The sequence below is a fragment of the Cyclopterus lumpus genome, chromosome 11, assembly GCF_009769545.1.
Source record: "Cyclopterus lumpus isolate fCycLum1 chromosome 11, fCycLum1.pri, whole genome shotgun sequence".
In the NCBI taxonomy this organism is placed as follows: domain Eukaryota; kingdom Metazoa; phylum Chordata; class Actinopteri; order Perciformes; family Cyclopteridae; genus Cyclopterus; species Cyclopterus lumpus.
Genome location: NC_046976.1, coordinates 9,957,745 through 9,984,214, shown reverse-complemented (window position 1 = coordinate 9,984,214; position 26,470 = coordinate 9,957,745). Strand labels below are relative to the sequence as shown.

The 26,470-nt window shown below is 40.3% G+C and overlaps 2 protein-coding genes across 3 annotated transcripts in view; one reads left to right on the top strand and one right to left on the bottom strand.

Annotated features, from left to right (window-relative positions):
* The first annotated feature begins 1,173 nt into the window (after window positions 1–1,173).
* On the top strand, window positions 1,174–12,716 carry pip4p2 (phosphatidylinositol-4,5-bisphosphate 4-phosphatase 2). 2 transcript variants are annotated; one of them, XM_034545938.1, is made up of 8 exons: window positions 1,180–1,447; window positions 5,563–5,711; window positions 6,029–6,135; window positions 6,269–6,392; window positions 6,959–7,033; window positions 7,677–7,729; window positions 9,318–9,408; window positions 10,882–12,589. In XM_034545938.1, exons 1-8 carry the CDS (start codon window positions 1,342–1,344, stop codon window positions 11,023–11,025), a joined length of 849 nt encoding a protein of 282 aa, XP_034401829.1. In that variant the 5' UTR covers window positions 1,180–1,341; the 3' UTR covers window positions 11,026–12,589. The 2 variants fall into 2 exon arrangements, with proteins under 2 accessions (XP_034401830.1, XP_034401829.1); XM_034545939.1 differs by lacking the exon at window positions 6,959–7,033 and having other exon boundaries at window positions 1,174–1,447; window positions 10,882–12,716.
* A 2,318-nt stretch (window positions 12,717–15,034) lies between these two features.
* The window catches only part of necab1 (N-terminal EF-hand calcium binding protein 1), a 28,816-nt gene continuing 17,380 nt past the window's right edge, over window positions 15,035–26,470 (bottom strand). Inside the window, exons 7-13 of the mRNA XM_034545785.1 lie at window positions 22,677–22,798; window positions 20,982–21,058; window positions 20,506–20,553; window positions 18,222–18,334; window positions 16,999–17,076; window positions 15,742–15,833; window positions 15,035–15,063 (exon numbers count right to left, since the gene is read on the bottom strand). Coding sequence (XP_034401676.1) covers window positions 15,035–15,063; window positions 15,742–15,833; window positions 16,999–17,076; window positions 18,222–18,334; window positions 20,506–20,553; window positions 20,982–21,058; window positions 22,677–22,798 — 559 coding nt within the window. The remainder of the gene's footprint in view (window positions 15,064–15,741; window positions 15,834–16,998; window positions 17,077–18,221; window positions 18,335–20,505; window positions 20,554–20,981; window positions 21,059–22,676; window positions 22,799–26,470) is intronic.

Sequence of the window (26,470 nt, the reverse complement as noted above, 5' to 3'; positions counted from 1 at the left end):
TTTTAAGAACCAACACTACAGTTTTAAAATGATCCCAGACTTTTGTCTCAAAGATTAAAACCCACCATCTGTGTTTGTTTAGTGGGTCTTTTGAATGGCCAGGGAATGGATGCATGGAGCCTGAGGGAGGTTTACACCCTGACATCAGCAACAAGGAATGGGAGGGAAACTGGCGCAAACTATCAAAAGTGTTTTAATGTAGGGGAGTAATGAACATGACGCACACACACACCACCATTCTCAAGAATGGATTGAGATTAGGATAAACCATTATACACACGTTTTGTAGTGGAAAGGTAACATGCATATTACTCTGGATGGATCCTGTCCACACTTTCAGGTCGTGCATTCAAACCATTTGGAGAAGTTTATCAGTTTCAGTCAGATGAAGAAAATCCATGTTGTTGGCTCATATAGTGACAATTATTGTATTGCATTTTAAATGAAAAAAAAGGAGTTCAACGTGCCAACTTTCAGATTCAAAATAACACTGCACAACAAATCAGGATATACCAACTGAAACACATAAAACACACACGTGTGTATCAGCAGACAAAATGTTTCTTAAGTTTAAAGTAAAATGAATGTCACTGTCTGGATAACAATTAAAGTAGTGTGCGCTTCAGGACCCCAAAAGGGCTGTAAAACAAAATAATTTGTTTTAGACTTTAGTCTTTTCTTTTCCTCATGTAATCATAAAGGTCAGCCTATAATACACATCTTCACTCCAATAAAAAACACATACAAAATGTCATGAGGGGTTGTAAGTGGACATTGCTTCGCTTTAACTCTAAATAGTAATATTATGGTCTAAATACTGATGGACTGCACATAACGAAGTAACCCTACAGTGACACCTAGTGGAACATAATGGAAATCACTGCTTTATTGATTTATCACTGTATTCATCCCTCCACCAATCAATAAAACACTATTCCGAGTCCCAATGGGACATTTTACACAGTCCTCTAACATTTGAATAATCACATGCATGCGTTTTCAGGCTTCACGCAACATTTTAATCCAGGACATCATTTTTGCACTAAATTCCATCACTGCCCAAATACTATTATATGGGCAGTATTTAGCTCAACGCACACGAGCGTTGCCCATGCCCCGGGTCCTGTCGGTGAGGGGCGGAGCGTGGAGAGGGGATCACCGCGGAGCTCCACCCTCCTCCAGGCTGCCGTCACCGGGGCTGCTGGACCAGAGCAACTCGGCACCAACAAACAGCCGCCGGCTGCTCCTCCGTGCTGAGGGAAGACTCGGTGCAGTCAGGAGACTGCCCCGCCGTGCCTGCCCGTCAAGTCCCGTCAAGTCCAGCGGTCCACGGTTAACGACATGGCCTCCGACGGCATGGACGAGCGATCTCCGCTGCTGTCGGGTCCCAACTCGGAGAACGTGACCCCCGTCGCTCCCGCGTACCTGCAGGATTCAAGTCCCCGAGGTAAACACACGACATGTAGACAGACCCCCGCCGCCTGCGTGCTGAATCATTCTTGGGCGTATCGAGTTTGTGCGTAAATAAAACGGCAGCGGTGCAAGACGAGGCGAGGGCAATCAATCCGCAGCTGAGGAAAAAGGTGGAGCTTGCACTGTGAGAACTGGAGCAGTGAGTTAGAGAAGAGGGGCCTACAATAACAGCGAGCGTTGTTTTTACTGCAGACATGCTCACAACGAGACTCGATGGGGCCTGTCATGTTTTGGCTCGTCACCGTAAGAAAACCGCCACGAGCCGTGATGTGGCCCTGTGAGGCCTCGTTGGAGGTGGACTTTAATGTTGTTGATTGACAGGGAGGGGGAGATGACCCACCGCAGATGAAGGCAGCCAAGCAGCCTTTTGTCCCAGCTTCAGATCGACAATAGGCCCAGATGTGTCCTTCGTGGATGGGATTTAACCCAAAGCTTGCCAAAATGTCATAATGTGTGACAATTAGCTGTCAGTTAGCTCATTTGCATGCAAAATAGACTGTAAACAATACATGTTTGGCACTTGATCTTGCAAAGACAGTTTGAATATATTCTAGCATCTTCAATACAGTACAAGACATGTGCTTCACCAGCCAGGAAACTGACACAGTGTCCACATTTTGCTTAGTAAACAGCTGCATGTAGGTTACAGCACCGTGATGCATGCAGGGCTGAATGACCCAGGCATTTACTGCTCATAAATCCACAGTCCACTCGGTGTGAGAGCTGCTGTGAGGTCTGGCCTTTGCACTGAATGTAGTCCGATTCTGAATTTATGTAGCAGAAGATCAAATCTCATTTTGAAGTTGGAGACATACACAAAGACGCACGCTATTTATTTTGGCTGGAGGCTTTACTAAACATAAAACCCCCCAAAAGTTCCATCCTTAGTGTTTTTACAAAAACATCCAGATCAGACTCTCATATCAACGGATTATGTTTTGTAGTAACATAAGCTAATTTAGCTTCAGACACGGTGCCATAAAGTTCCCTCTCATTGTGCCTTTTTGTTATGGGCTTTCTTTAACATGTCATAACACTGTTTGTTCTGCTGCAAATGAATGGCTTCATTGACCGCTTAATACCAGGACAAACGGCTAATGTCAAGCACAACACGAGTGTTGAAAAAATAAATAATATTTTGTTGTTCTGACACACGCTAATCGTACAGAGTTCATATTTCCCCACCGGATTATTCATAAAGACTTTAATGCTGTACTGTAACAACCTGTGAACTGACAGCCTGTTTCGATGTCTCAGCACTGACTTAGTAAAAGCCGAAATGAATGTGAGAATATTTCATGGCCCAGTTTCTCTTCCCTCCCGCTCTGCAGTCTGGATTATGGTTAATTCTGGTTTCTCAGGGTTTGTTGAATCCTCGATCAGCCAATTTGCAAAATGGAATAATCGGAGTCAAAGAAGCCAAAAGTGAGATGGTACTTTGACTAATAATCAGCTCCATCTAGGAAACTGAATGAGCGGAGCTGTAAATTATTATGTGAAAAGTGACTTTTTGCTGTATTGATTCCCTGAATATCTTTACAATCTGAAGAACTACGACTCTTTTTCCTGATGATCAGAGTCTTCAGGTTTTATTCAGCTGTATCTAGTATTCACTGCTTGCTGTATTCACAGTGTGGAGGTGGTGAGGGGCGGTGACCGATGACCGTGGTTGCGTCTGAAAGATTAGACTGGCTCTGCTTGATTTAGTTGTCACTTGCTTGATGTTTCTGCGCTTGAATGGCAGAATGAACGAAAGGCTGCGCTAACCATCTAAGTGTTGTCTGTTTATCTAAAGCTGTATGCATCTTATTTATTCTTTAAACCCACTGAGTCACTGAGTGACATGACTGAGGTGAGCCATGTCATATTGTACAAGGAAAGACTGGTAAAATGTGAACATGCCTTTTTTATTGTCAACAATTTTAAGTTTTTATTTTGGAACATTTGTTTACTATAATTATAAGATTGGCAGCGACACACATGGCTGACAACAGCATTGCTGCTGGCTCCCCACTCTGGTGGAGTTTCCTCCAAAAAAGGAGCACATCCTGTCACTCTCACCCCTGATGGAGCAACTTCAGGGGTGAGAGTGGTTTGAAACCCTCCAGCGGCAGACAACGGCCCCACGTCACCGTCAGTCGGTAACTGACCACGAGACGAGACGAGACGCACCAGGTTCTGAGTTTGCTCAATTGGCAACGATTGATTGATCATCGCCAATGTGTATGTTTGCTTAATGGTAATTAATCAAAGCTACATCACGCCAAAAAAAGGCAAAAACATATTTTTGTAAGTATTATGACATTATTTTAAGGCCATATGAAGAATATGGCCTTAAAATAATCTACACTGGAGCTCTAAAACGATTTACTCCCATTTAAGTCTGTGGATGGTTTTTAATGAGTCGCATCTTTAGCAGGAGCTAATGAGCCAAGTGAGACAGAAAATACTTTAAATCTTTTTTAATTCCCAAAAAGGGGTTTTGTTGACGATAACAACAATACAGAACCTTGTCCTTTCACCTTTTTTTTAAAAAACAGTTTTTATTTCATGTCGCATAAGGAACAGGAAGCAGAATAAAAGAAATGGAAAACATCCCCGAGCAGCTTGCGTCCAAAAGGCTTTTCAGCCGTTCTTCAACACAAACCACACGTCACGTAACCACTGATGGCACTGACTCGGCAGGACGTGGTGGTGGCTGCATGCTGTGGTGCTGCTGGGGGTTGAAGTCAAGCGTCCTCTAGTCTTACCCCTAAAAGCCTATAGCTACCATATTCAGTTTCAGACATGCATTAGGACAGCTTAACAGACAGCTGAGAGAGAAGCAAGTAGAAATGGGCCTCTCCTGAGATTGAGACCCGGTGGTGGATATCAGAGAGAGGGGCTGCCTGTTGAGGGTTTTATGTCATACATTTTGGATTAACTCGGCTAAGTAGAAATGGATCACCTTGCTGCCCGTCTACAGTAGGAGTGTCCAGTCGTTGGCATACTTTGGTTGTATTTCTAGCCACGTTTGCCCAATCGTAGACGAGGCGTCCCATCTGCCCCCGTGGTGTCAACTGTCAGTGTTTCTGAATCTCAGAGCCAAGCACGTTTACTTCTTGACTCGTCCCACTATCTCATTCAGAGTGAAGGATATTGGTATTTTGTCCGATTAGATACCTCCTATGCGTTTGGTTGGTATACTTGGATCAGGTTTAACAAAGAATTGAAAATAGCACAAGAGATGCAGGAGATATACTGTATTGTTTATGTCCACATTAAATTATTACTATTTCATTGATTGACCGATTTTATAATTTTCTCAGTTAATACAATAAATGTCTATTCTTTAAGACGTCAGAAAATACAATTTAGTATAACTGCAGACACACATATGTCATGTGACTTAGCTTTATAATAAAAAAAATTCCAGAGTAAATTACAACAACAAATCACTAAATTCGTGAAGGTTGAATTTTATTTTTTACTTGAGCTTTAAGTTTGACGTAATATATGCTTGACTACTACAATAGTCGTTCTAAACTTAGTCACTGGTGCAAATCTATGGATTAAATGCATTCAAGAGTAAAACCCTGAAAAACACATGGAATGTAGACTAATAACACAGGTTAATGTGGGATTACACGGTGCAGACTTTAGTTGGATCACAGTAGTTCTTTCAGACATTAAGAGAACATTTTTTGAAGTCTGGTCATTTAGTTTTGTTAATTACACTTGTTTATAAAACACTAATTGGCACCCTGGCTTTTCTTCCTTTCTCACCCCAAATATTTAGGAGCTTATTAACCTCATTAGCAGAGACCTTTTAATAGCTTCATCAACCATTAATATGCTTATTATTAAAAGAAATAAAAAACTTAACTTAAAGGCCACTTACTTTGATTTCCTCCACAGCTTTCAGCTGCATCTTGTAGCCTTTATCAACCGATGACATTTTGTCATTACATTTAGATCTTGTTTAATTTCTAATGTGATGTCTAAAATCTTAAGGATCCTGGTGATTCGTTCTGTTTTAATGTCTAAGGTTTTATCGATGCATGCAGTTAACAGTATGTTGTGTGCTTTGCCCTCCTCCTCTTTTCGAAGCCGAACTACCTCCTCCCTACACAGCCATCGCGAGCCCCGATGCCGCCGGTGTGCCTGTCATCAACTGCCGCGTTTGTCAGTCGCTCATAAATCTGGATGGAAAGCTGCATCAGCACGTGGTGAAGTGCACAGTCTGCAATGAAGCCACGGTAAGTGGATGCCATTGTGGAGGCTGGTGACGGCTTTATTGATGATGTTTGGTGTTGAGTTGTAGAAGTTCAACTGTCAAGTTGAGTAAAGGCATTTAGTCTTCACATTTATTTGTTTTTATTTGAGCTGGTTATCACTTTCGTCTTCTTTTCAACAATCAATTCACCGTTCATCTCTTCGGCAATCTAATCACACATTTCTGTGTTATTGCGCAGCATAATTTTGCATGATAAGACATACATTTTTCATCTTGGCAATGGCCACCTTTTAGAGCTGTACCAGATGTTGATGTGGATTTTGATATGTTGCCTTCCAGCCCATCAAAACCCCCCCAACAGGGAAGAAATACGTGAGGTGTCCCTGTAACTGCCTGCTCATCTGTAAAGACACGTCCAGAAGGATAGGATGTCCTCGACCAAACTGGTAGGTAGCTGGCAGACAAGTTCACTCTGAATGTTTACTTCTTTTACTAAGTCAAACAAAAGGCAACTTTTATAAGGCAAATCAAGACCTTTCTTGTAGTCAAAACGTATTTATCTCTTTGTTCCTCCGACAGCAGACGGATAATCAACCTGAGCCCAGTGATGGTTATCCCGGAGGAGCAACCTGCCCAGCCGGCACTGCCCATCCAACCCGAGGGGATGAGGGTGGTCTGCGGTCACTGTGGCAACACCTTTCTTGTGTGTAAAATCCACCAAGACAATCAAAATCTAAACCAATTGCAACCAGTTGTTCACGTATAACTGTGTTGCTGAGCTGCTGTTGGTACATGTATATTAACAATATTGATAGTCAAACCACATTTAGTGATATACACAGAGGATTTTCTACAATATTATAACATAGTTGCAGGTTTGTCTGGGTTGTATTGCTTATTCAAGTTAGTCCAAAGCACACATAAGAGCTAATAAGAGCTTCCTCTCCTGTTGACCTTTTCTCTTTGTTAAAATGAAAATAGAATATGATGTTTGCAAGTGGCTGGCATGTATTTGCTGCATGTTTCCTTTCCCGGTTTATTTTACGATTTCACTTGATAGCAGTGTGGTTACAGCCGTTTGCAGATCACGTCTCATCTTAAATGAGATTGTCTTCCTGCACCGTGTGTTGAAGATCAGTATCAGCGAGGTGTCTCATTGAAGGCAGACCGGGCAGAACCTGAGGTATCGAGTCAGCGTGACACAGACTAGCATGTCAAAATGGTATTATCCTCTTAACATGTGCAAATTGTTGCTTGCGCCGGCTGTAGGGCAGTGAGGACGCCAGAACATCCCAGCCAATGTCTGGCATCCCCAGCGATGGCTCTCCCCCAGAACAACAAGAGGTTGAGAAAGCTGGTCATACTGGTGGACATATTAACAGCCTAACCTGCTCCAGTTCAATCAGCTGCCTTATTTACACTGGTGATAATATGACTTTGGAGACATCTGGCTTTAAAGAGCAATTTGTATTGGATTTGAAAGTGTAACAAAACTGGTTAAAATCAAGATGGTTTTAATTTTTTTTTTTATTCTAATTTTCTATTGCGTTTTTCATTCCTTCTCTCAAGCCAGATGTCAAAAGTCAAGTATTACACTTGTGTCAATAGGACCTTAAATTATTCTGATCTGTAATGGATAAACATTTTCAGAAAACTGATTTTAACACCAAAACCCTTCTTGAAACAATTGCTGTTATATCATAAGAGTAATTTTAGTTGCTAATTTAGCCTACTGTTTTACATTTTCTCCAATACAGACATAATAAATAGATTTACAACGTGCAAACCGTCATAACTGATCATGTACTGATTCCCAGTATGATTTTACATGATCAGTTATGATCATGTAAAATGTGTTGATGTATTTGTGTTGATTGTTCTCAAAGTACAGTGGGATAATGGTATGTTGTTGTATTTATGTGTTCACATGCTTGTGTGGATGCTGCTGTAATGTAACTAAAGGTCTTCTTCTCTTGTTTCTTCACAGTGGATGGAGCTTCGGTTTAACACGCTAGCCAAGTGTCCCCACTGCAAAAAAATGTGAGTCCATCAAACCTCCATTTAACTCATTACACAAAGGGGGAAAAGTTATTGTTCCGGTGGGGTTTCAAGTTGTAGATCCAGTTCACTTAGCTTATCACTTTCGGTTTTGGAGGATTTCTTTCTTACCATTGCGGGCAGCCATTGGTTTTCATTTAATTTCTGTGTGGTTTGAAAGTCATTTAGCAGACTCTTGAAACGTTCTTAAGTGTACAAAACATCAAGTGTGCATTAATTGTTGTCAAAGCTACATTATTGTTTCCATTTAAAGGTGCAATATATTGGATTATTAATATTAATATAGCAGCAATTAAATATTTGCTATGTATGGATACATCTACCGTTCTTTATTTCCAGTCGTAGTAGTTACTTGTGTCATGCACATACAAGTTCCCAAGTCATAAAATGTATATCGCTGGAGTGTTGAAGCCACAAACCAAGTTTTACAAATAAAACATGTAACAAAAATGGCTCTGCTCCGGAAACTCAACTCAACATGAAGTCTTTTATGATAATCCAACCGTTACAAGTCAGGAGTGAAAGGGTAATGAAATATACAATGGGCTTTGTTGCCTCTACTCTTCTGGGAGTCCATCAACCCAATAATTCAGTTTTAAAGCGAATAGGAATGGTAATAATCGTATTTTTTCTTCGACTGTATTTCCAACAAACTCCCTTTGCCCTTGCAACAGAAGTCAAAACAGTGACAGATGAAGTACCACGGAGTAAGGCGTTTACCCTGATACTTATAAGGAACTGATACTTTTTGATACAGTAGCACTTCACATGAGAAAATCCCCCAATTATGCATGTGCAGTGTTGTAATAGGGCTGTCAGACTTATACACTGTTGATCCAGTCTGTCTGCCTCATTAATTATTGTTTTGCAAGTGATGTTCAGTGCATAAATATAAAAAGAAAACATAATTTGAATAAAGCTCTGCTCCATATATGGTCACAGGTCAAATGAATGAGATGGTCAGGTGGCACAATTGCGAACATTGAGTTGAACAAAGACGAAACGTAAAAGTAGCAGAAGGAATACGAGAAGGTAAGAAATCATGTGATCGGGCTCCCCTTAAGCCATCTGCATACCAACAGTTCCTGAAGAATGCTTGAGTCCCGTCACATGAGAGGCATGTGAGAGCAGAGAGGGGGAGGAAAGTAAAGAAATGGTGAAGCAGAAAAGAAACCAATTAAAGGATGCCAGCCTTGTGCTGAGGAGCAGTCAACTTGAGCATGTGTTGTTATGCCGTCTGGATGCTGGGACGTGTGTCGCCCATGTGACCGGCCTCCGGCGCTTTCACGTGTACTGTAAAAGAGGAAGAGAGAGATCTTTTGGCTGCGTGAAACGGAGATCACTGGGAAAATGGGAGGAAGTCATATCAGTCAGTATCATAAAGCATCTATTTTAACTGCAACATGACATGTTTCAGATGCATTTGTTCAACCATAACCACGCGCAAATATAAAAAGATATAGAAGATTGAAGTCTTCTTTCTCACAGGACCAGGATTTAAGACAAACAAAACCTAAGTATCTGAAATGTATCGCTGACCTTGGCTTCCCTCTTTAATCTCTTTCTGCAGATCCTCTGTTGGCAGTGCGCTCCCTCGGAGGCGTTGCTGTGCTTATATAACTATAGGAATGATCTGCATTTTCATTGGAGTGGGTTTAACAGTAAGTACTGTCATGTTTGTGTTCATTGTTTTTCAAAACAAAAGTTGCAAAGCAATTAAGGCATTTAGCAGGAAATATCAAACAGGCAGGATAGTGGCAAAGTCGAGAGAAACAACATAGAAGTGACGAAAAGAAAACACACTTAAAAGGCAAAACATCATAAAAGGAGAGATAACATAAGAGTGTCTGGAGAAGTTCTTTTAACAAGACGGGAGTCTCCAGCCACGTCGGCAGCGTCTGGCTGTACTTAAGCTGGATGCTAATGTTACCATAGTAACATGCTCTCTATCCAGGGTCCTTTGTTCCCCAGTTAAAGATCCTCCTAATATGACATAAATATGACTTTTTAAAATGGTTTTATGTTCTCAGCAAAGTTTATTTTTCCCCATTGGTCAAATTTCCAATGTATGTTTCCCTGGGTCAACATGTAAAGGTCACTCCTCTACAGCTTATAGCCAACCGATGTAATACTCATCACAACCTACGCCCTCAAATTTGTGGACTGACTTTCAACATTTATATTTCCAGAGCGGCTAAATGGATTTGAAACGTCCATCTCCCTTTTTGTTATTTTGCAATTTGAACTGGAAATGATCCAATCCAATCTCTTACAATGAGGTCCCTGGACATGTAGGGATGACCCCCTCTCTGTGATAATGTTTAGCAGGTACAATGATCATCATGTTCACCATCTTGGTTTAGCATGTGACCGCGCTAATATCGGCTGACTAGGTATTTCTTTGCAGGTATTTGGTCATAAATCAAAGTATTGGACAGTTGAGACATTTGACCTGATGACAACACCAGATAAAAGTCAGGGTATCAAAGTTATTACAATTCATCCTGAGAGGAATATGAATGAATGGATATTTCACTCAAAACCACCAAAGGGAAGTGCAGGGTGGTGCTAAATGACAAGTCAGGAGATCAGAAAAGTTGGTAGATTTCATCTTCTGAGGAGCATAGAGCTCTTTTTTTAATATTTCATGGCATGTTGAGATGTTGAAGTCTGGACCAAAGTGGAAGACGACGAGCAGATATTTTCACCCAGAGAGCCACACAGCCGAGATCTGGAAATCTTTAAATTACTTTATGGTCACAACCCTTCAGAAATGTTCACATGTGCCTTACAGTGTACAAAGAAGAATACATAAATAGAGAGATATAAAGTGACACATCTTGTGAAGGGGCTTTAGTGCATACTCTTACATCAAATACACTTTGGTCCATTAAGTCACTGAACTGTTCAGAAAACAGAAACTATATGTTTTCTTTTATTTACAAACAGCCACATATTGTTCAGTTTCACTTTTACAACTTGGTATAATGATATTAGAATCATAATCACTTAATAATATGTTACATAAAGGATACTGAGCTTGTTGCAATTTCTCTGGCACTTTTCTGATAAAAGGTTATATTCTTGGTGTGGATATTTCACCCACCTTCTCTTTTTCTTCTCTGTATTAACAGGTTGGGACTCGGGACTTTGCCAATCGTTACAACGCCACCTACGTGTCCTGGGCGTTCGCCTACCTGCTGGGTCTCATCTGTCTGATACGAGCCTGCTACTGGGGCGCGATCAAAGTCAGCTACCCGGAGAACAGCTTCGCCTAGAGCTGGAAAAACAAACCCCACTTTTAGTTTCTTTCCATTCAGATTTCAAACCGGTCATGTTCAACGCGTCTGGACAGGAGTGTGTTGGAGAGGCGTTGTGTGTGTGTGTGTGTGTGTGTGTGTGTGTGTGTGTGTGTGTGTGTGTGTGTGTGTGTTGGAGAGGTGTATGTTGGAGATGTATCTTGAATCTTGTTGTTTTTGTCTGGAAGGTTTTGGAGTTTTGACTCGCTGAACAAGCCTAATGTATGTCAATCAGTCCTCCTAGTCCACAAGGACTTAAATCCTGGCCAGGTTTTGCCAAAATCCAGAATCAACCTAAAGAATTATGATTTTTCTTTACGAATGACAACATATTGTTAGATTGTTTAGCAAACTGGTTGGATTTGGTCTTTCTGGACCTTTTTGTTGTTGTTGTTCAGCACTTGATTTCTTTTGTTACTGACCAGACCAAAATGAGACAACCTCCTAAGAACAGTTTGCCCGATGCACTACGATTATATGCAATTGTATGTGTTGTTTTGCTGCTAGTTAAACTCCAGCTACAGAAAGCTGAATACCCACACTGTATTGTAACCTTTTATCTTGCCTGTGTTTACACTGACTTAATATTGCTATATGATTTTAACTCTAAATGATCAGTTTTTAAAACAAATTCTTGAATACCCATTTGTGCCAACTTTGCTGCCCAGTATTAGTCAAGAAGATCAAAAGATCAACAGGAGCTTGTTTAAAAAAAATAAAATAAATGAAAGTGTTCAATTTTGGTGCCATGCAGCTTTGAACGCACTCCAGCAATAACCCTTTTGTTTGCGTTATTTTGCCCTTTTTTGTTTTTCACTGCGCTTCTGTTGCCTCCTCCCCCAAAACATGGGGACTCATGTTTGCATGCTGACTTGCTTATGCTCTGTCACTGAGGTGCAGTCTGTCAGTTTTCAGAGAGGTAGCTGAAGCTTATGATGCTCTTGTCTTGGCTCCGTCAGCCTGTGAGTTAGAATGTAAACCCTCCACTTCCTCCCTCAGCTTATAAACGCCGCTCTGTGACCTCCGGTGACCTCGGTGCTAGCTAGCATCACTATAGGCGTACTCGGCTTCCTGTCTCTTTACCTTGATCCGTGGGCGCAGATCAGACTTCTAACCTTGTTTTGAATGTGATGATGATGATGATGATGATGATGACAACATTAGCGATGATGATGATGATGATGATGATAGTGATGATGAACACAATGTTAAAAAACAAACTCTTTGTACATAGTTCAAATTCAGTACTTGGAAAACTGTAGTGAGAGGTGAAAGCAGAAGACGACTCGTGGGTCTTTTTAAAAATTATAATTTATCAATAAAATGCAAAAACAGTATTGTACAGAATGCTCATTGGCTGTGATGTTTCAGACACACCTGAAAACAAGGTTCAATCAAAAGGGATGTAGAGATACCTTTCTTCTGGGTTTCCATTTTAGGTTACTTTATGCTTCCACTTCACTACATCTCAGAGGGAAATATGGTACTTTTTACTCTACTACATTTATTTGACTGTTAGATACTTTTCAGGATAAATATTTTCATGAAAAACATGATTTAATGAAATGTGATACATTACTATAGACCTTCCAACAATAAAAGTAACATTAAAAGGCTGTTTACATAATTATGTGTCATTGATGATAATTCAATAATACAAATTGTATTTCAACAAAGGGTATCCAAAGAGTACTTATTCTTGCAAATATTACCTGAATATTATAAGGAGTATTTTTTATGTTGTATGTAGATACAATATAGATGTATTATACATGTATTCAAGAGGGGGATCTAAATACTTCTTCCACTCCTGTTATGTCCAAATACAAAAAAAGCTTCCAATACAACATATTCAAAAATCTTATTGGCAGTTTCAGTTTAGTTTCTTATGTGTATTTGTACATGAGTTTGCTCTAATATACATATACATTATAAACTAGAGCATTTGCACTGATGACATTCTAGTGACCAGAAGCATTTATCATTAGATTAAATTACAACGGACAGTGCTTCTGCTGACGATGGGTCATAATGTTCTCTTAATAATAAAATACCTGCAGCAAGAGAAACATTTTGGCTTGGGTTTAAAACGCTTAAACACTAGCCTAGTTTCTTACGATTTTTATCATCATTACGCTAAAATGGTTACAATCCAAATGTAACATATCATCAAAAGCATAGACATTTTCATGAGAAAATGCAGACAAAAATATAGGTTTTAATTATGTTTGAAAAATGTGAAGGTATCGTTCCCTATCATAGCTTAATTTAAATATCAATAAACCAAGTTCAACATGTGCTGTGGGGTCCTGATTGTACATTTCCCCGTGTTTTTAAAGTATTATTATCCTTCTTTGTGTTAATTAGTTAGTTTGGAATACACATTTTATAAAGAAATTCTTTTAACTGTGATCTAAACACCTGCTATTATTTACATAAAAAGGCAGAGAAATCAATTAAGATGGATATAGCTAATGTTCATATGTTGCGTGTGTATTTCACGAGTGTATTCAAATACAGTGAATCTTACTGTTTATTTATTTATTATTTATTCATCTCCAGCACAGGCCAAATATTAACCATTAGTGATGTGACTGAGACTGTGTAGTCAATAAAAACAGATGCTTAATTTTCTATTAATCACAACAGTAACCAGGCATGACTGTTCAAGGCATCCACACTCCACACACAGGTGTCTTCACTTATGTTGCCTAATTGGACTTCTTCTCTGGACTGTGTGAACGAGTATACGCTGTTGATGAGGTGGGACATCATATTCTATCTTCATTCTAATTTGGTAGATAGTGTTTGTAGGTAATCAGCTAAGTCCAAGCATAGCTCTGCTGAACTTCAACCAGGCTCAATGTCTAATTAGCCAGAGGAATTGATAACACCTGCAGGGTGAAACATTTTTCATTTAGTTGTTGTCCTGCAGATTTACTGATTTGATGTGATTACTTGGTCTATTAAAGTAATAACAATAATGATAAACCTGTTATACAACCTGTTTAGCTGACACTTATTGGTGTTCATATTTCCTCACCAATTAAAAAAGCCTGAATAATTCTCAGTGGCCTATTCTTTCATAGCTGCAGTACTGCTATGTGTCCACGTGGTGGTGCCATTGGCAAACATTTGCTAAAGCACTTTAGTAAGCTGCGTTAAAAGCTGAGAGTGTGCGTGATATGGTCTCATACCATAGCTATCAGGATACAAACAGAACGGAGCAGACCAACAATTACATGTTGTCAACTTTCTGTAACATTAAAATGCATTACACTCTATATTCTTTATATATTACTATAAGTAAAATCACCATTTTGATTCTGCAAACACACTAGTCGGATTAGGAATTAAGTAATCATACCTGATACTTCCATATTGGGATAACCAGAAAACTCTAAACAACTGTTCCTTGATGTGTTATTTTTGAGATATGGTGTGAGCAGACTAATAGACAAACACACACATAATCAAGGGTAAAAACATGATACACAACAATATATTGTCTTTATTTATGTTTAACTTATTGTACACATTGAATACAGAAACAACAGAATGATGTTTTAATGAGCTCACCAGAGCTGCTACAATTGATACAAGTATCTGTCCTCTCTCCCTCTCTCTCTCTCTCTCTCTCTCTCTCTCTCTATCACTCTCACATATAAACACACACACACACACACACACACAGCGTGCTTCCGTTATCATGATCTACTCCGGGCTGCAGATGATGTCACTTCAAACACAGTGATGATGTCAGATCATCAGATGGGTCTCCGTCTGATGAGGTCATTGCTTTTAGGACGCCAGAGCGTCGTCTAGGAGTGTAAACAAACACAAACGTGTGGACTATTTCAGACTACCACCTATTACTATGAAGGGACATGGAAGTCTTAACTACTAATCACCACGACTTCACAAGTTGTGTTGACAGGTAGCTCTCGGCACCTGTCAGTGACGATCTGTGAAGGGTGCTGGTACACTTTCAGTTGTTGTTGAGGACCCACCATGAAGCTGTGGAGGAGACGCAGAGTAAGAAAAGAAGTGACCCTAAAAAATGACTGAGCACACTGCCCTTTGCACTGCTTGTGGCCGGTGGTGATGCTCGTGACACAGAATCAACATCAATTTGATGTAATAATGCAGGAAAAATAGCACAAAGACAATTACAAATACAAGATCCAACTTACTTGTCTCCTATAGCTTTCAACCACATCTCATGGCCTTCCTCTGGAGTTGCTTGATTGTCACGTAGAACGTTTTATTATGTAATTTGATATCATAATTATTAAGTTGGATATATATCAATTATTTTCCATAATAACTTATCAGCTTCATGCCGAGGAAAGCCATGAGGTGTGATTGAAAGCTTCAGTAGTTAAGTTGAAACAACATCATACATTCTTTATCACATTTACAAAGTGAAATACTCAAATCAAAGATCTCACAGCACGACTTCTTGGTATCTTTGACAACTTTGGCATCGTGACAAGAATTTAAAATGAAGTTCTGAGGGTTTGAGGGTCATCTTCGTGTTTGATGATAAACTCACCAGAGGGCACCTGAGGCTGAAGAGTTTACCCTTTAGAAGTGTAAGATCAGTCAGGTGGACGTTATCTTGATCTTATTGGATGTGATAGGTTTGAGTGAGATGTGAGGGAGAACAGCTGGAGCTCTAATGAATGCTCTTACCAGGAACCAGCATGGTGGTTATGCTCTCAGGAGTTTCCAGGAAGTCCACGTTCCCCCTCTGGAAGGTCTTACTGTAGTTGGTCTGCAGGTGACTGCACAGGAAGATTCAGAAGAGTAAAATATGGACGCCTTCGGCATCCTACTTTAGACTACTACTGACCTTTAATATAAAACATTTCCAATGAGCTGTATCGACATACTATTTCAATGTCTATTATATTGTATATTTTATGATATTTGACATTTGAAATGTATTATGGGGATCTTCTGTGCAGCATTCTGCATTTCCTTGTATGTTGGGATAACTTCAATAAATGAGGATTATAGAGGCAAAGTCCCGCCCTAAAAATATGTACTGTAGTTTTTATCCTGGTAAAATTGCGCCATGAATAACACACATGGTGTTTGTCAATATACTTATTTTTGGGATTATATACTTTACTGTAAGAGAGGGGAGGACATGCAGCTGAGGGCAGGTTAAATCCGAACCCAAGCTGCCTTGATACATAAGATAATTCTACATATTTTGTCTACGACTGTGAACATATATGTAATTAGAACACCTACACATCCAACAGTTGCACAAGCCACGGTGTACAAACACCAACAACCGGTTAGACCTGTTCTTCTGATAAAAGAGTCCAGAGTCACTGGATAAACCACAATAGGTAAGATAACATTACATTTGAGCATGGTTGTAGCTAAATTAGCTTGCGTCGGTGATGTACATCGTGTGAGACAATGGATGTGTTTCACACAAAACTAAATGTTACTACGGCAAACTTAAGACAAACTGCAACTTTAATGACTTGCTAAATTATCTTTTAAATTGACAAACATCAAATGTGTATTTCATGTCACAATTCACCGGACTTTGCCTCCCTTTAAGGGAAGGTATTTACATGATTGTGTCTTTCCACTGTGAATATGATAATCCATCTTGAAAGTCCTAGCAGCTCAGTTCATGCAGGTTGGTAATCATTGAGGTTCATTTTGAATGTAGTCCTCAGATGCTAAATATAAAGTCACATGTTGAGAAATGAATGCAAGTCATCACAAGTCGTGTGAGTTGAAGTCGCATTAACATGAATTCCTCTCCTCCTTCATTAAAGTCTCCCAGAGAACTGTCACCATACGCAGTGTGAACCAGACCTTCTCTCAGTGAGTTCAAGCCGAGCAAAGAACATCATTTGGGGTTTATTTGATGAAGCCACGGTCCATTAGTCATGAGGCATGTGTTGTGGGTAAAATACTTACTTCTTCCACACGTTGTTATGCTCCCAGAATTCATAGAGAATGAAGCGTGATTCATTTGCCAGCCGCTGCACTGCGACGCTGCCAAACGCAAAAGAGGAGCACAAGTCATGCAATCGCTAATTAGTGTGCTACATTGAGTCCCTCAGCACAGCCTCTCTGTCTGCATTGTTTTCCACTCTCTGACAGGAGGCCGGCAACGTTAAACTATCAAATGATATTGTCTGTGTCTTCATCCTCAAATTATAGAGGTTTTCACCTCATTATAATTGAAAGAAATGGCCGTGACAAAGCATGTAAATGTCATGCTGTCTTTTAGGCTGCTGGGTTTGGTCTGAAACCAAAGTGACAGTTAATGTGAGAGTTTTTTCTAATGTTTGAAATGGAGAAAAAGAAAATCACAGCCATTTCCCTGATGTTTCTATGTTAAAGCTTCACGGTTAATTCAATGTTGCTTATGATCTCATTAAGATTTCTCAGTGAACATTTGACAGAAATGAACCATTAAGAGAGCCTGCACTCTATATCCTTGATGTAACTCATTTGAAAAACTCAGTTTCAGAGGGGATGATGTAATTCAATGCAGATTTGAGACAAAGGATAACAATGCCATAATCTTGTAAATCACACTTCAGATACAGGAAATGTACGTGTTATTAGTGAGGGAAACACTTCCTTAAAGATTACAGACATCTTGGTATTCAAGGGACATGCCTTCTAACTTTGTTTCCAGAAATAGAATAAAGGAACATAATGCTATAGACAACAATAATTCTCACATACATTTGACAACTGAGCATCTCTATTTGAATTTCCTTAAACATGAAATATCCATTTTTCATATATCCATGTGAAGGCATATAATGCACTGAATGAATATATATTCAATGAACATGTCAATGTTCAGAACAAAAATATCTTTCTCATAAAGTGTCATTACTTGATTAGAATCATCTTCAAAACTAATGTTGTGAACTTGCTTGTAAAGTGAAGTCAATTATATTACAATAGAGTACAGTCGAGTGTGTGCAGATAGCATAACAACTAAATGTACGTGTTACGTTTCATTGCTCTGTGAGGACTGGTTTTTACTTTTTCTTTTGGATGTGTCTTTTATTTCCGTACTATTCTTTATATAACCTTTTGCAAAGATATTAACAACTAAACAACACAAATATGTGTAGTAAATCCAAGATACAAAGTGAACAAAGAGAATGTAAACTGACTGTAGACATCCAGTCTGGGCGCAGGCACAATCCATGTACTGTCTGAGAGCCAAACGAAACTCCTCCAGCTCCTCCTCCAGCACTGAGAGCTGCCTCTGGACTATGAGGATGTGCTGTGAAGACAACACGCATGCACACACACACACACACACACACACACACACACACACACACACACACACACACACACACACACACACACACACACACAGAAGGTCAAGAATTGCTTCTGGCGGGGAGAGAGAGAGAGAGAGAGAGAGAGAGAGAGAGAGGACGACGGAGCTGTGGGACGTTCATAAATCTTCTGGCAGCGTCGTACACCTGCTCCCTCATTTACACTCTTGTGTTACACTTTGAAAAAAATAAAAATAACATGAAAGCATCTGAATGTTGTTGAACAAAGGCATGAACAAGCAAGGAACAATAACCAGTAAAACCTGCTATAATCATGACAATATAAATCTTGCTGATCATTCCCCATGGCAGATAAAGCATTGTTGACAGAGGCAGAGTGGCTGATGGGAACAGGAAGTGAATGGTCTGCCTGTCGGCCTGTGGTGAGTGTGTGTAGTTATGTGTGACTTATAAAACGCCTCGAGATTTTCTCTCGGTGGCTAATTTAGGAAAAACGCACACTGACACGCACGCACGCACACACAAGGGACACACACACACACACACACACCAACGGAGTCACATCGTCCTTCTCTCGCCAGCACATTTATTCCCAGTGACATGCAACAATTACATATTTATTAATTCACACATCGCTGAGACGTGTGCATGATGAGACATGACAGTTACATGTAATATTCATATACATAGTTTCATTTGTGCTGCTGTGCTATGATACTTCTGGTATACATATTGTGATACAACATTGTGATTTAAAAATGCACGATAAATGATTCCTATGAACCTTTCTCTTTAATAACATATCAAACTCAATCTCTTTGGTTTTGGGGCTAGCGATTGAAAAAAACAAGACGTTGGAAGTTGTATGCTCTTCATTGTCACTATTTTATTTCTTTCATTTTATAGACAAAACAATTAAGAGATTAATCCAGAAATTGGAAGATTTATTAAGAAAGAAAATGATTGTTAGTTGCAGCTGAAAAGTGATTTTTACTGATGAAATATAGTTATTCAAATCGCAAATCAAAACCCACCTGTTCAGAACTGCTTTTAATGTGTGATTGTTTGTTTTTGTTTTCTTATCAGGGTCCGAGCGACTCAGAAAGTCCCTATTTATTTGTTTTATTTGTTTTACCTGTATTTTAGCTATTCGTATTTATTTATTTTGAGCTTTTAGGATGTTTTAATTATGTGAAGTGTCTTTGAGTATTATGAAAAGCGCTATATAAATTAAATGCATTATTATTATTATTATTATTACGCCAGGGACGCGTGTATTCATACAAGGGGACTCATTTAAGAACTCTTTGTTTTACAATTGAATCTGAAGGCAGATGTTGAATAAAAGATCTCCCATCAGCGCACTGAAAATATCGTCAGACACAAATATGTTTTGGTCAAACAAACTAAGCCTGCAGACTTTGAGTCGTTATGGTTCTTGATATTGTTTTCGTTCCTTATTTTGGTAACAAATGATTTAATCCTATACATGTTAGTGTTTGTGCCCTCGATGGACTGGCGGCCTGTCCAGGGTGTCCCCTGCCTTCGCCCTATGTCAGCTGGGATAGGCTCCAGCGCCCCCGCGACCCTAATGAGGATAAGCGGTATTGAAAATGGATGGATGGATGGATGTTAGTGTTTGTGTTGGTCTTTCAGCCGTGAAATGAGTGATATGAAGCTTGGACAGTAACAGCCTCCATTTGCTTTGGCATGTTCAAGCAGAAGTTAAACAGGGAATGACAACATTCACACAAACAACTGCGCACTGTGTAAGCACATGAGCACATGACATTTCATTTGCCAGAAGGTTAACACACAAGAGAAGCCGAAACAAATTACCTGTTACTATACTTGAAATATATATATATATATATATATATATATATTACACACTCTCTTCCTCACACGTCCCCTTACCTCGCAGTCTAATACTGAGCCTTTAAACACAAAGATTAACAATAAACGCAGTCAGTGCAAAGGAAGAAGGGAATATGTTTCGTCAAGTTGCTGCCCTGCTGTTGCTATGACAACCGCTTAGTGACATTTTCAGTGTGGCCTCCCTTTCAGTAAAACTCCCCCATGTGAGAACAGAGAGACGCAGAGTGGTCACAAACAGTAGAAAAGTATAGATTTAAGTCAGAAAACGCACCGATTTGCTCTCCAAGACCTCCTCTTCCACGGGCTCCAGCCGGATCTCCTGCAGAACAAATATACAATGATGTAGTATGATGATTGTGACACATTTAGCTAATTAAACAGCAAATACTTATGTATTTACACATCTTGGACAATCTCCTGTAATAAATGGACACTGGCTTGACTGGTGAGCCCTTAAAGGTGCATGATACGAGACTGGGAGCATTTTTGAATGCCTCTCAATGCCTCTGCATGTGTGTATGTATACGTGTCCTACATGTGAGGGTGTCGTTGGGTTGAGATCATTTGTTGATATCGTTGTGAGTCCATGTGCCATCATTTGTGGTTAATCTAAGAGAGTGATGTAAAGACCAGATGGCCGGGATGGAGACAGGGGACAGATGAAGATAGAAATAACAAGAGCAAAGCAGAAGGAGGCAGGAAGGAAGGAGCGGAGTGTGAGGAAAAGGTTGAAATAAAGGAAATGACCTTCTTTTCGAGACGGTCGATGAGCCTCTGCAGTCGGTTGACCTGGATCATCCACTGGCTGTCTTCTTCATAAAAACCTAGAGACACAGACAGGATAGGGCTCAGACGGAAAGAGTGAACAACAAAGGTGAAGGGTTGAAAGGTGTTGCTCTACATCGACTTTATTCTAAACACATTTTCCTTCATTGATTATTTGACCCGAATACCTCTCAAAAGGTGACGGTGTCCCAGGAGACATTTCAAGGTGTCCTTTCATGTAATGCAGCGCACAATCAATGGAAATGCTTTGACCCGTGTAACCATGGCTGATGTCATAATGCAGGTTTAATCGAAATGATATGTCTGTATGTTACATACAACTATTATATAAAGCTACGTTTTCTTCTCATTAAGATTTTTTAACGAAACGTGTTTTGTATATTACAGTAATGACTTCAAGCAATAGTCTTTAAAAATATAAAACAATACAACTTAATGATCCACCACAGTGGAAGGCACGTTCATTTTTAAGGCCACAAATCCCAAATTGTGGGACCTTAAAAAGAAATACTGTTATTTATCTAGCACATTGTACTTTTACTGCTTCTTCTACTACTTCTGGTCAGATCCTAAAACTGCCTTTCTTTGCCCCAGTACTTGTATTCTGTGCAATGACAATAAAGTTAAATAAGAAGGATAAGAAATGTATCTTAACAAAAATACAGCAGTAAAATACAAAACAATACACATCAATAATATCATGTAACATATACGGCAAAACAAATATTACATATTATGTAACATTTCTCTCATCAAGTCAAAATCCTGTAAAATGTAAAATAGGCCATTTGAATTGAGAGTAGGGATGTCGTGATATACCGGTTGACAGTAACTGTGAACGTGAAAATATTTATATTCATCATCTTGATTTTACACTTAATCCAGCGCCTCTTGTTACAGCCTGTTTGTCCCTACGCTTGTATTGTGAGTGTCTCATTTGCTTAAAAAGAGACATAATGCATGATAAACAAAGTTAAAGCATTATTATTGTTAAAGAAGTAATTCTATAGAAATTGCAATCATGATTTTTTTCTACCACGATAAACCTGTAGTTAACTGACATTGTCAGTGGGGACCATTGGGAGTACAGGACTGTAATTATTGTATTCACTCAGGTTCATTGCTTCGCTTACTGCCCACTATTGAAGAAATATCACGTCTACTGTGAGCAGCCCTGCATGAGAGAAACGCATCACAACTCAAACATGCACTGCAGGCTAGTGGTGCACTTGACAGATTATCTACCTCTACACTGTAGATATGTATGTATATTATGACTTTTGTCTTCAGTGATGATCTTGTGTGAACGTGTCGTCAAACTCGTGGCACGTGGTGATTTGAAATTGCGGTCGTACGTCTCCCGACATCAAACCTTCACCTGTGTACCGGAGCCTTCAGTGGCTTTGGATCGACACCCAAGAGCAATTGAGAACACAACTGCCCACTTCAATCTCTCTCCGCCTCTCACTTCAGTGTTTCTCTCACACCTATACTCGACCTCCCTCCCCTCCCTCTGCGCTCGGCCCTGCTTCCTGTGGAGACACTCTGACTCTGGCAGCTACAAGACAACATCAATCTAGTGGAGCGCTGCAGTATGAAAGACCTGATTATTTATACAACTCATGCAGCTTTAGACAGCAGAACATATTAACACACCTGAATTGACGAGACTGAGGAGAGGGTTGTTAGGAGAGAGGCTGCTGTTCCTCTGAAGCCTGCGATGGGAGCGACGACCCGACCACTGGATGGACAACACCTCTGGCTTCAGCAGGCCCTGTCTGGAGTCAGAACCGGGAGAAATTTATGTTTCTGCATATTTTCTTTGAACATCGTTGGGATTGCATTACAGTTAAAAGCCTTTGTAACTGACATTAAATCCCCTTTTGTTCTGAGTTTTTTTTGTATTTAGTACACAACACATGACAGATGGGTCCCACAAAATGTTTGGCTTGGATGTGTGCTTGGCTGACACTTAAAAGTCCCATTGACTTTGTAACTACATACAATTGAACACAGGAAGTGCAATTTGAATAGTTTATTGTATGATCTCATTTGTGCCAAGACAGGGGAATAAAAGAGGGACAACTTGTAATTTTCTTTAATTTTTGTAATCTCATTTAGGAGGAAGCATCCCAGGGGAAAACATCGTTTTTGGATCAATTTGAAGAATTTGGGCAATTTTAGACTAACAAAACATCCAAATTACGCATTTAGCTATTTATTTTACTACTTTGTCTTTTTGAGTGTGTAGTTTCCTCCTAAATTCACCAAAAGTTAGCATTAGATAACGTCTCATTTGCATATTTAAACATAACATTTCAGAAAACTTGTAATACTTGGTTCAACTGTGATCAACTGGAAGTTTCATCGTGATATCTATTAGTTTAATATTTTACTTTATTCACCTGGCACCAGGTGAGCGCAGCACACACGTCTCGAATGCCTCAGCTCAGGCTTACGTTATATTTGTATGTCGTGTTGGTCTGTCAGTTATGTTTATGCCAGTGACAAGGTACACGCAGCCGCAGGGTGACATCACCGAGGATCTTTGTTTGTGCTGTCAAGTTGTTCGGTCTCATATTTGGAGAAGACCTCAGGGTGTGTGTGTGTGTGTGTGTGTGTGTGTGTGTGTGTGTGTGTGTGTGTGTGTGTGCAGGCAAAAGCACATGCTCATGTTTATATATGTGTGTTAGAGTGTGCTTTGTGATGATTCTTTTGGCTAAGCAAAGCTCTCCAACATTCTTCCGACTTCACACTGATATGTTTGTACAGTTTCAGCTTTCAATGTTTAATAATTCATATTTTTGGTAACATTTGATTTATCTGTGGCCGTAACGGGCGGCTAGCTGTAGATTCATGTTTAGTGCACAGAGTGGCATGAATCTTCTCATCTAACTCTGTGAATGTTCAACTTTTCCTTTTATCCACTAGTATTTATTCAGAACTTGGCTTCTTAGCTTTAACTATAGAGTAAATCTTATACAGAGTAACTATTATAACTATAATACAGTATATATGGGTTGATCTGTGTTTTCTAATATACTAAAATCCCAGTCATTACTCTCTCGACTCTCTCTGTTCTGGAGAGAGACATCAACGGTTCAAGAGTCAGAGCCCCCGCAAAGCAACGGCACAGACTCTGTCTCTCCCTCCACTCTGAAGCATTGTGCTGATCAGCTGTGCCCGGTGTTCACAGACACATCTTCAAAGCCTCCCTGGAGACATGCCACGTACTAGCCTGCTACAAGGTCTCAACCATCATCCCTGTCCCCAAAATACTAAGGATCACCGGACTTAATGACTGCAGGCCCGTCGCTCTGACCTCTGTGGTGATGGAGTCTTTTTTTGAGCGCCTTGTCCTGTGCCACCTTAAAACCCTCACCGACCCACTTCTGGACCCCCTGCAGTTCTCCTACAGAGCCGACAGGTCTGTAGATGATGCAGTCTATATGCTCAATGCTCTAGAGACAGTGGAGATGGTTGTTGGATTTCCAGAAGAACGCAGCCCCACCAGCACCTATCAGCCTGTGTGACTCCCACATCAACGCTGGGGAGTCCTTCCGCTTCCTGGGCTCCACCATAACCCAGGACCTCAAACTTCAGCTCCATCACCAGGAAGCAGAGGATGTTCTTCTTGAGGCAGCTTTGGTGCACTTCTACACCGCCATCGTTGAGTTGATCCTCCATGGCTGGCTGCAATCTGTCTTCCCTCCATGAAATGTTCGCTTCCAGGACCCTGAAGCGAGCAGGTAAGATTGTAGCCGACCGCCCACACCCTGGACACAACCTGTTTGAGTCCCTTAACTCCATCAGGGCCAAGACCTCGCGCCACAAGTGTCACACATTCCACCACATGTGAGATTGTTTTTATCCCACCTGCCTGTTTACTAAACTCTCCTGTCATTTCAGATCCTCCCACAGCATCAGCTCTCATTTCCCTCACCTGGTTCACATCCCACATCAGTTCCTCACCATTTAAGACCTCTACTTGCACTGTCGCCTGCCAGATTGTCTTGTGTGTTACATCGCGAGCTCTCCAGCGTTATTCATGATTACTATCCCATATCTGCCTGTTCTCGACTACGAACTCTCTGCCTGCCCCTTTAGGATTAGTTTGCCTTTATGACTGACCTCCCGGTGTTGACCCTGCCTGAACTTGAGTAAACCGAACTATCTGTCTCTGTGTTGTGCTTCTGGGTTCCTGTAATTGTAACCGTTACAACAAGAACAGTTTCTTTCCAGCTGCAGTCGGGTTCATAAACAAGGTCCAGGACCTTTTTGTCAATGTTTTATCTTTTCTTTTTTAAAGCCAGGATATGATTACTGAAATATGAAATGATTATGCAGATTAATGATGAATCAAAGAAAAGGAAAGGTTATCTATTAGGAAAATAACAACAAATTACCACGAGGAAAGAGACAACTTATGAATACAAAGCTCACACTTGAGTCCATGAGCTCCAGTTTGTCCTCTTCACACATAAGAAAACTGACCACAGAAACCAATTTGAAGCCACCAGAGAAACAACCAAGTCCTCTAGACGTTTGGAAGAACAGCGTGATAGCACTCAGATGCAGAGGGGGATTGTTGAAGTGTGGCAAGGAAGAAGCTGCTCTGAGAGGGACAGACACACTTTGACATGAGATGGAGATTTAGAGGAGGCGAGGAGAGGACAGGAAATGGGGGAAGAGTCGGTGGGAGTCTCAAAGTACATCATGGTCTGCCTCTGAGAATAAATCTAAACATGGGCAGAAAAGGGACGCATTAATCATTTCAAACTGAACTCAAGCATAAACACATGTAACTGGAAAGGTTTGCGGCAAATCACTGCTCGATTGTTGTGAACACGGACAGGTGAGGGGACGCAAAAAGACAGTGCGTCATCACCTGTCCTTTAAATAGCATATACCATCATAAACGTACATGAAACCTAATGTTCTACACTGGTGAGTCATCATCACTAATGGACCAAGCAGGCCTGAATTCGGAATTCGGATGCAGACGGATCGAGTGCTGCATTTACACACACACACACACACACACACACACACACACACACACACACACACACACACACACACACACACACACACACACACACACACACACACACACACACACACACACACAAATACAAAACAACATCAACAGCCAGCAGGTGGTTCTTTATTATCTGAAAGAACAAAGCCAATCATTAAATCATAACCCCATTAAGGTCATGTTCCTATTGTCGGTCTGTCAGCAGGGGCCTTCACCCTATAGTCCAGCTCCTTTCAGTGTATTAATCCACAAACAATGGATGTCTTGTGTAGAATGTTCTTTTTTGCACACTTCTGGGGTGACAGTATGACTGTATGTCTGATATTCACTTTCCTTGTAGTTCTGGTTTGGTCTCCGCCATCTTCTGAGGAAACCATGTGACACTTTATCTGTTAAATGGTTCACTAGT